The 10,952-nt window shown below is 43.3% G+C and overlaps 1 protein-coding gene across 1 annotated transcript in view; it reads left to right on the top strand.

The window, feature by feature from the left end:
* The first annotated feature begins 2,574 nt into the window (after window positions 1–2,574).
* Window positions 2,575–10,952, top strand: part of gabra6b (gamma-aminobutyric acid type A receptor subunit alpha6b) — a 33,090-nt gene continuing 24,712 nt past the window's right edge. Inside the window, 9 exon segments of the mRNA XM_056284290.1 lie at window positions 2,575–2,607; window positions 2,610–2,665; window positions 2,934–3,033; window positions 3,035–3,053; window positions 3,500–3,567; window positions 4,858–5,078; window positions 5,767–5,849; window positions 6,690–6,833; window positions 8,354–8,506. Coding sequence (XP_056140265.1) covers window positions 2,575–2,607; window positions 2,610–2,665; window positions 2,934–3,033; window positions 3,035–3,053; window positions 3,500–3,567; window positions 4,858–5,078; window positions 5,767–5,849; window positions 6,690–6,833; window positions 8,354–8,506 — 877 coding nt within the window.

Below are 10,952 nucleotides of genomic sequence, written 5' to 3'. Positions count from 1 at the left end.
TCGCTTCATATTTGAGACTCAGAAAGACATGGTTTGATTCGTCTTAATGCAATGTAAAAAGAAAGGTAAAGGTTGGGTCAGATGTTTCTTTTTTTCTTTTTTTTGTATAGCCCAATATCACAAATTACTACTTGCCTCAAGGGGCTTTACAGCAACACAACATCCTGTCCTTAGACCCTCTCATCGGACAAGGATAACTCCCTAAAAAAAAAAGAAAAACCTTAAACGGAGAAAAAATGGAAGAAACGTCAGGGAGAGCAACGGAGGAGGGATCTCTCCAAGACGGACAACGTGCAATGGATGTTGGGTGTACACAATAAACACAATTTACAGAATACAACATTGAAAGAGGATAACATAATTATAATGGAATTATAATTCTGTTATCTGTATATATATATAATTTATAATTCTGTATATATACATATATATATACACACACACACATATTATATATATACACACACACACACACACACACACACACACACATATATATATTACACATACACACATACATCCATTCCATCCATCCATTATCCACACCGCTTATCCTGGCCTCAAGGTGGCGGGATGCTGGAGCCTATCCAAGCAGTCATTGGGCGGCAAGCGAGGAGACACCCTGGACAGGTCGCCAGGACATCACAGGGCTTAACCCTAATTCCAAGTCCTAACTCGAAAATACATCATAAAATACATCCTTATACACACGTGTGTGTATAAGGATGTGTGTGTGTGTGTGTGTGTGGGTGTGTGTGTGTGTGTGTGTGTGTGTGTGTGTGTGTGTGTGTGTGTGTGGGTGTGTGTGTGTGTGTGTGTGTGTGTTTGTGTGTGTGTGTGTGTGTGTGATGACTGGGCCCTGTAATGGCCTGGCAGCCTGTCCAGGGTGTCTCTCCGCCTGCCGCCCAATGACTGCTTGGATAGGCTCCAGCATCCCCGCGACCCTAAGCAACGATAAGCGGTTTGAATAATGAATGAATGAATGAATGAAGAATATGATGAGGAGGATGCCAAGCAGTGTCCAGACGCCGCCGGAACAGCCCAGGACATGAGCCACGCGACCACCATCACCATGAAGAAAAGAAAAAGAAACAGTTACACATCTGAGTGAGAGAAGGATACAACATTGAAACAGGATAACAAAATGATATGGGTTTATAAGATATATATAGAATGTGATGAGGAGGATGCCAAGCAGTGTCCAGGTGGCGACCACCATCACCATGGAGACCTAGGAGGAGGACAGATTGCACGTGCACACTAGGGAGACTCACATCACATCAGTCGCACACACAGAAGAAGAGAAAGGAGAAGACATCGTTCCGAGAGAGAGGGAGGATGTGAGAGAGAAGAGAACAGTTTGTGGTAGTCGGTAATCTCTGTACTCTATACAGAAAGCAAATGTCAGGTTTACACACGGGGTTTCTGCGACAGTGGGTCCAACCATCCAATCTCTATGGTGACCATTCAACATTTACAGACTCGTCCAATTAGATAAAAAAAGTTAAAAAAAAAAAAAGAAATACAGGAGCATCTTAAAATATTTTTCTTTTTCCTGTCGTCCAAATCCAGTCCATGTGTCCATGCCAATGAGCACAAGCCCAACACCCCAGACAAATATAATAATAATAAAAAAACTATGATGCAATGTCTTTAGTTGTAGTGTGATACTGGGCTACTAGCTGTGTGGAAGCCCAGCTGGGGTGGTGGACTCTGACTGCGTGCTGAACCCCCTGCTCCAGCCCATGGCTGTGGGGAGGCTGGAGCTTTCATTACTGTAAATGGAGCCACCTCCCACTCTCCTCCACCACCAACCATTATATGAATCACTCCTTTCTCTGCTTTATCTCTTGGAGCTATTTTCTGTCTATTCACGAGGTAAAGCTCTTTGCGCTCGCTCTCTCTCTCTCTCTCTCTCTCTCTCTCTCTCTCTCTCTCTCTCTCTCACACACACACACACACACACACACACACACACAGGCGCGCGTGTGCCAGTGTCAGGCTGAGGAGGCTGTCAGAAAAAAAAATGAAATGAAATCAGTTAACTTGAGATGGAGAAGGTCGATGGGATGTACTATTCAATGGTATAATAGTAATATCAGTACAAGCGCTCCCTCGTCTCTCTCTCTCTCTCTCTCTCTCTCTCTCTCTCTCTCTCTCTCTCTCTCTCTCTCTCACTCTCTCTCTCTCTCTCTCTCTCTCTCTCTCTCTCTCTCTCTCTCTCTCGTCCCCCCCTCTTATCCAAATAGAAATAGAGACCATCTGTATGCTGTAGTGTGTCTCTTTTCGTCGGCGGAGATGTTTGAAATATCTGAAGGGGTCTTTTGTCATTCTTCGCGGGAGCGGGTTGATCTCTCTCAGGATTCCGATTAATGTTTGTACCCCCCCCCCTCCCTCACTGCTCCTCACTCTTAAAACTCTTTACTCCCCCCCCACCCCCCTCTCTAACTGAGCGGTTCAGGCTGAGCCGGGCGCAGTCGCACTGGAGACCAAACCAAGTCGTGCTGGACTGGCGCAACGCGGTTCACAACCAAAACCTGACCCGCGTTTCAACATGTCTCCCAAGTACGGAAGATGCTGATTGTAAAAGTTGACCAGGGCTTTTTTGGTCGTGGGGTGTTTTGCGAGGCATGGATTTCTTTTTCTCTTGCCTGTTTCTGTCCTGGTGAGTCCCTCAACTCTTTGTGCGCGTGTGCGTGTGTGTTAGCGAGCCTGTGTGTGCGTGTGAGAGTGTGTCGCGAGTGTGTGTTGTCCTTCGACTTTTACGCACGGCGTACATGTACTGAAATGCTAAGAAATGGCTTGAATTGTTCTGTGTAGGAACTTTGCAGCTGTTGTTTGTTGGTCTTTTAATCGGTTGGACGGTGTTTTAATCGGTTGGACGGTGTTTTAATCGGTTGGACGGTGTTTCCATGCGTGGCTCTGCTTTGCAGCGCGAGCGGCGCGTGGGGGAATCAGCACGGCGACACCAGTATATATCTGGATAACATCACGCGCATATTGGATAGATTACTGGATGGCTACGACAACAGGCCTACGACCTGGATTTGGGGGTATGGAAGTTTGTATTTATAACAACCGTTTTACCTAGCTAGCTGAATATGTACCCTTCTTTTTCTTTTTTCTTTTTTTTTACAGTCGACAAAGTTTTGCTCTCAGTTTGTCCCGGGTAAAGCGTTTGTTTTTTTCTGTTCAGATCTACACATCCCATAGCTCTGTAAGGAAAGATACACATATATTCAGCTAATTAATCTTACCTGTAATTAACTCACCGAGGGAAGTGTGCACTCTTGACTTGATCTCATTCATTTGCTCATCTCTGAAGAAAACACATTACATCGCACTACGTCAGTCTTTTCAGCCTGACTTTAAAACCATTAAACACTTAAGTTAGACACCGGGAAATACGCTTTACATGGATTGTTTTTTTGTTTTGTTTTTTTCAATCTGCAATAAAGACAATTGGTGAATTACTGTTTACTGCACCTTTCCACTACAGGTCCAGTTACGGAGGTGAAAACTGACATCTTCGTCACCAGCTTTGGCCCTGTCTCAGATGTTGAGATGGTGCGTACAGTATCCTCACGTCTTCCCTCATTAAGGAAAGCACTACCTCTGATGCTACTGATTAATACACTGGGCAACATTTGTGATTTCTCCACAATTGTCTGCCCAGTCTCGTGTGGTGTATGCACAGCAGGGCAGCATTACATACAGTTTTTGGCACAGTCTCCATGCACACAGACCCAAGTAGTGGTCCGCCCAGCCTTCATTATTCCAGCGTTTGGGCAGGATGTCATTAGTGGAGCTTAGGATTTTAATCTGGTTGACAACCCCCCCCCCCTCCATCTGAGAGAGAGAGAGAGAGAGAGAGAGAGAGAGAGAGACGTGGTTGATACTGGGGCAGGATAGGCTGTTCTCTCTTGTCATGGGATATGCTTAGCATTTGATTTCCCTTAAACACTATAATGTGTTTCGCAGCATCTAATGCCTACTAGCTGTGCCATGTGATATGCTGGTGGCAGGCTCATAGGCAGGCGTGCGGGGCAGCAAAGCCATCCAGCTAAAAGCATCCTCCTCCACTGAGTCCCACTGTAGGCTACATGCCGATACCATATTTGAAAGACAGAGTGTTCTTTTGCATTTGGTGGATAATACCTTTTATTTTAAAACAGAAGGTGCATTAGGGGTATTAAAAAGTGAAATGCAATATCATAGTAAGCCAACATCACTGTGGGGCTACTGCGGGGCATATTAATACTATTGGTGGGATTGTTCACAGCCAGTTAATTTAATAATGTGGTGTTTCTGGGGTTAGATAAAAAAATATATGAATATGTAATAAGGTAATTGAAACGTTTAAAATCAACCCTAATCCATATGCCTTAAAAAAACAAAAAAGTTTTGGGAATTGTAGTAGCAGTAGAGTCAATACTAACAACAATAGGGAAGAATAAGTAGTAGTGCTAGCAGTACTAGTGTTAGCAGTAGCAATGGTAATGTGGTGAGTAGTAGTATTTGTAGTAGCTGTAGTAGCAGTGGAAGCAGTTGTGCTAGTAATCACAACAGGTCTGTTTGTAATACGTGTAGTCATTGGAGTTTGATAAAACATTTACGTCATCCAAACTCAACACAGCAAGTTTAAGTGAATCTGTGGCCCACTCTCTCTCTCTCTCTCTCTCTCTCTCTCTCTCTCTCTCTCTCTCTCTCTCTCTCTCTCTCTCTCTCTCTCTCTCTCTCTCTCTCTCTCTTTCTCTCTCTCTCTCTCTCTCTCTCTCTCTCTCTCTCTCTCTCTCTCTCTCTCTCTCTCTCTCTCTCTCTCTCTCTCTTTCTCCCTCTCCACCATTTGATCTCCAGGAGTACACCATGGATGTGTTCTTCCGTCAGACCTGGATTGACGAGCGGCTGAAGTTTGAGGGCCCCATCGAGATCCTGCGGCTCAACAACCTGATGGTCAGCAAGATCTGGACGCCTGACACTTTTTTCCGGAACGGCAAGAGGTCGATCTCTCACAACATGACCACCCCCAACAAGCTGTTTCGCATCATGCAAAACGGAACAATCCTCTACACCATGAGGTAACTGTGCCGGACATTTGGAGCGGCGCTGCCTTTATCCCTCAGCCAGGACCGGAATAGAACACAGAGCTGGAAAGCAAAACCAAACAATCAAGCATCCAAGAGTACACACATATCTAGATGAAAAGAAATACAGAGTTCTGTTCCAAAATTTATGATCCACCATTTGGACTAGAAACCAGGCCTTGGAAGGTAAAACAAAACATGTCTGCCTTCAGATGTAAAAAAAAAAAAAAAGACATTTTCTCCGATACGACATACACACTATTTGAATGAATAAATATATGCATCCGGACGTTGGTCTACAGCCAATGTCTAACTAAGGCAGAGAAAATAATAGTTTTGAATCTTCCATTACTGTAGACACATTTGTTTTATTAATCTCTGTTTTGAATTTTCAAAGTTTAATGTTGTTTATGTAGTCCAAGCTGCAGCATTTGGAGATGCAGTAACTACACATTGAATAGTGAGCAAAAGCAATATATATTTCCATCACTGAACAGGTTATTACATCTACTCTGTATAAACTGCAACATAAAATATTCATTGTTTGAATAGTGTCGCAGCTTTTGTATAACTTCGTATCATGCTGATGGGATTTAGATTAAAAGTGTTGTCATTACTAAATTAGTTTGCCGGTATCAAATATAAATCAAACAGTTTTTTAAAGTCTCGCCTATTCCCACAGATTAACTATAAATGCGGAGTGCCCCATGCGTCTGATGAACTTCCCGATGGACGGCCACGCTTGCCCGCTGAAGTTTGGAAGCTGTAAGTTGTTTTGGTTGAAGCCCATCCGTCTGGCAGATGGCGTCGCTCTCCAAAGATCACACGCTTTGCTGAGTGACTCACGCCGATAGGATCAATTCGAAGAATTTCTCACCGAAATGCTTGATGTCTGTTTAGAAAAAAAGCAAGGGCGTCTGGGTGGCGTGGCAGTCTATCCTGTTGCCTACCAACACAGGGATTGCCGGTTCGAATCCCCGCTTTACCTCCGGCTTGGCCGGGCGTCCCTTCAAACACAATTGGCCACGCCTGCGGGTGGGAAGCTGGATGTGGGTGTGTGTCCTGGTTGCTGCACTAGTGCCTCCTCTGGTTGGTCGGGGCGCCTGTTCAGGGGGGAGGGGGAACTGGGGGTAATAGCGTGATCCTCCCATGTGTTACGTCCCCTTGGTGAAACTCCTCATTGTCAGGTGAAAAGAAGCGACCGGCGACTCCACATGTATTGGAGGAGACATGTGGTAGTCTGCAGCCCTCCCTGGATCAGCAGAGGGGGTGGAGCAGTGGGGTAATTAGTCGGACACAATTGGGGAGAAAAATGGAGAAAAAAATCAAAAGAAAAAAAGGCAAATCCATTAATTGAATGAATTATTTAAAACCTCCAAACCACCTACTCAGTCTGTGCAAGCGTCTTTGTTTTGTCGGGTATTAGTTGCCGGCAACCTTCGTAAGTGTGTCACTCGAGTTATGTGGTATTGATCCTTTATTCACAGCATATATCCATGTTGTAATATGGGCAATGTGTCATCCAAATTTCTCAAAACAATTTTTTTTTTAAAACAAAACCTAATTTTCTCCGTATGCTGATCATCCCCTGTTGGTCCCATCCAGATGCTTACCCCATCAGTGAGATTGTGTACACCTGGAAGAAAGGCCCTCTTTCTTCTGTCGAGGTGCCGCAGGAGTCATCCAGTCTGTTACAGTACGACCTCATCGGTCAGACGGTGTCGAGTGAGCGGTTAAAGTCCAACACAGGTGAGCAGCCCCCCCTCCCTCCAAATGCTCTCTGACTTTGTGCTAAACCAGTTCCAACTCTGACTGCTTCACGAACACATGGTTGCCTTTACCCTTTAAACCATCAAATTACTAAAAGCTTTTGCTGTGTGCAGCTGGACACAGCAGAAGTAAGGTAACTGGTGGATTTGGGGAATGTCTTGCTTGTTGTTCTTTCCATTTCCCCAATATTGTTAATTCTGTCAGCAAAGGACTGTCAATGAAATTCAAACCATTTCTGTGCTGTTTTGAGCCTTTACAAGTCTGAATGTTAGATCTAGTACATTGCATTTATTCACAGAACAATGCTGTGAGCTGTCTCTTTTGCAGATGGGTTGAATGTGTCTATGTGATCAGTCGTTCTTTCAGAGAAGCCTACAGCACATTCAAGGTTTCTACATTTGACATGAGTGATAGGGTTTGGCAATGTACAAAACATAGAGATCAGTGGTCTGAGGTTATGACAGGCTTATCTGGTACCTTGTATCTTGTGTTCCAAATGGGAAGTCATCTGATCGATTGATACATTAGTCTGTCTGTCTATCTGTCTATCTCTTAGGGATGTGTTTTTTTTTAATCTTTGAGTAATTGCATGAAATTAGAAACAAGTTCTCTTAATTGTTGCACATATTATGCATGCAAATTAGCTACAGTCACCATGGGTAAGTCTTTATTGAAGGGAAATGGCTATTTTTTTCCCCGTTTCATGACTCTGCACCATAAGCATACGCAAATGGCATTGGTTTATTAACTTTATCTCTGTGATCTGCTCCACTCTAATTGGCTCACAGCGGCGCCGGACAGGGCTGGTGAACATGACGCGAGATTGCTTTTTGTCATTTTGTCATTACACTCGCATGCAATTAATAACAGAAATGGTTTGCTTAAGATGGTTTAGTTTCATGTCGTATATCTTGCATTGAACAGTGGATCTATAGGTTTATTTAAGATATATCCATAACCTACTCCACAAGACAGTCACTATTGTGTGTGCGCGGCATGACATGCCTGAAATCGAAACAATTGATACCCCTATTAAGATTAATTGAGGATGCTTATATAACAGTTATATCTTGAAATAATATTGTATCATTTATATTTATTTATTTTTTGATAATTGAATTATATATGTGAGGGTGATGTGAATTAGTATCTATCTATCTATCTATCTATCTATCTATCTATCTATCTATCTATCTATCTATCTATCTATCTATCTATCTATCTATCTATCTATCTATCTATCTATCTATCTATCTATCTATCTATCTATCTATCTATCTATCTATCTATCTATATAGCTATTATCTAATTTATAATGGCAAAGGATTTCCATTTTGTGTGTTGTTGTAATGATTATGAGGCAAAACTTTGTGTTTTTTCCTGTCCTCTTATTGTAGAATCACCCTTTTTGTATGTCGGTCTTAAGTAGGGCAGTCTCATTATGTATAATGGATTGCTGCTGTCAACCTAAGCAAGAATCCTTTATGTTTTTTTTGCAGGTGAATATGTCATCATGACTGTTCACTTCCACCTGCAAAGGAAAATGGGCTTCTTCCTGATTCAGACCTACATCCCTTGTATCATGACTGTTATCTTGGCACAAGTCTCCTTTTGGATTAATAAAGAATCAGTTCCCGCCCGGACTGTGTTCGGTGAGTCTCCTGTCACTTCTGTTTTATATTCAATTGTGGCTGTCCTAAAAGTTCTACTTTAACTGCACTTTTACTGGTAAATAAGGTTAAATTATAAAAAATAAAATAAAAAATAAAATCCTTGTCAAGTTGTTTGTCACAACAAAGGATGTAAATACAGATCAAGCAAAGGAGAAGAAACCCTTGCTATATCATAGCTTTTTGCTGGAGAGGAATATTTTGAAAGCTTCATTTGTTCTTTTTTTAACTGCCGGGTACATACAAGGCATAATCTCACAACCAACTGTATAAAGAGGCTTTGTTGTCTTAAAGTTGTGATATGCAAAACAGTAGACCTACAGCCGTCATCTTGCATGATTGCATTCCTTAAACATAGGCTAATAATACGGACAACCCAGTTTTTATGCTGGTAAAACACAGTAATAAGTCAGTCTGAACGTGTCAATGTTAAAGCGGCAGTAAACAACCTTTTTGCTTTAACTTATCATTGTGAAGTAAATTTTGATTAGACAAGGGTCCGCGGTGGTGTAGCGGTCTAAGCATCGGCTTTGTGTCGATGCAGTTGCCCACTGGGGTCTCGTCAGATCCGACTATGGCCGGACACCATGAAGCAGCAATAATTGGCAACGCTGTCTTCGGGAGGGGGGCGGAGTCGGCGTCTCTGTGTGTGTGGTTCGACCTGGATTCGCTTTGTCACGGAAGTGGCGAGGCGTCTCCTTCGTGACTTCCGGCCGGAGAGATGCAGTTGGCGAACGCATAAGGTACGAGGGTGGGTGTTTGAACTAACACAGGGATCGATTGGCCACTAAATTGGGAGAAAAGGCAAATTAAAGAAAAAATAATTTTGATTGCACAGTATAATGACTATAGAATAATGACACCATCCATCAGTATCTAGATTGGTTCCCTATAAGCCTTTATTTCACCGTGCAATTCTGTCTGCCAGCGCGTTCGACTCGTGGGAAAATGAAGGCTCGATTTATGCACAAAGGAAGTGAATCAACCACGGTGCAACCAAAATAGGAAGAGGAGAGCGCTTTTGTTTCCCCAGTAGCTATCCTCAGCAGCGGAAATGGCGGATGGTGGAACAACTGAAGTGACAGTGGAAACTCTACCTGGAAAGAGAACAAGAGCCCCGTTGACAGAGGAGGCAAGAGGGCAAAGAGGGAGAGTGATAGAAACAGAGGTAAAACAAGAATGAACCTTAGGTGGGCATTCACTCGATGGAGCGAGCTTTGGCGTTGTGTTTCCCCGTCGAGATCTGTTTCCTCGTAGTGAGACGAAAGCGTTCGGATGGAAACAGGTTAGCTATCGGTTACGATTAGGTTAATGTAGTGTTAATTAAGTTTAGGGTTACGTTGAAGTTAGGTTAAGGCTAGGGTTAGGTTGAGTTAAGGTTAATCAAGCGTCCCGGTGTTGTGTCGAACTCTGGCTAGGGGGAAACAGATCTCGACGGGGAAACAGAGTTCGATACAACACCCAGGACTTGCGAGGGCCCCAAACTGACAATTCTGTTGGCATTCTTTCTACTGGATCAGTAAGTAACACAACCTGCCCACTTATTACTACCGGATGTTTTCCTCTGCCTTTATTACAGCACTGAGATTGAGGTTTCTAGTTCTAATTTGGATTCGTACGGTTGTTTCTTGCTTTGGACAGTAGCCAGACTGCTCATAAACAGAAAGTCCGGTTGTCTTTGTGACAGTGGCGCAAACACTGGGGGGGGGGGGGGGTTAAAAGTTGTCTACAGGGTTTTAGACATGTCAGTGAGTCTAAAGTCTGAATCCCACTTTTTAAATTCCTCAAACTTTGAGTGTTTATTTCCTCTCAAATATCTCCAAAGAAACGAAAAATCCTTCTGGATTTATCAAATCACCCCCTACAGATTGACCTCAGTGTGAATCCGTTTCTGTATCCTAAAATGTAACTGTCAAACTGCAGAGCAAGCAGAAACAAAACCTTTCTTCATGATGTCTGTTCCTCCTCCACTTTGGTGGAGCTGAATTAATTGGGAAGAAATGTCCCTTTTCTGAAATTGGTCATGCCTGGGCCAAGAGGGGGAGGTTGTTTACTTGGCCTGTTTCCTAGCTCTCGCAGGTTCCGCTTGTTCACATTACACCACGCTACACTTGCCACCGAGCTCCACTAGCCCCAGGAACAGGGAAAGAGAGAGAGAGAGAGATTGAATAAGAGCTAGCGAGAGAGAGAGAGAGAGAGAGAGGGAGCCCAAACAAAGAGAGAGAAATGGGAGGACAAGAGAGGGAGAGAGAATGAGAGAAAAACCAAGAGAGAGAGGGAAGTAGCTTTTAAAGCCATTTGTTTGATTTTCGACATTTTTAATTTCCCCCTATGTTAGATATTAACTAGTGAGAGCAGAGCCGAGGAACGCCACTGGCCTTTGTAGATTATGGTGGTGTGTGCTGGACTCCCTCTGGATGGTTGCCAG

Source organism: Lampris incognitus, chromosome 8, assembly GCF_029633865.1.
Source record: "Lampris incognitus isolate fLamInc1 chromosome 8, fLamInc1.hap2, whole genome shotgun sequence".
Taxonomy (NCBI): Eukaryota; Metazoa; Chordata; class Actinopteri; order Lampriformes; family Lampridae; genus Lampris; species Lampris incognitus.
Note: the sequence above shows the minus strand (reverse complement) of the source record. Positions and strands in the feature narration are given on the sequence as shown.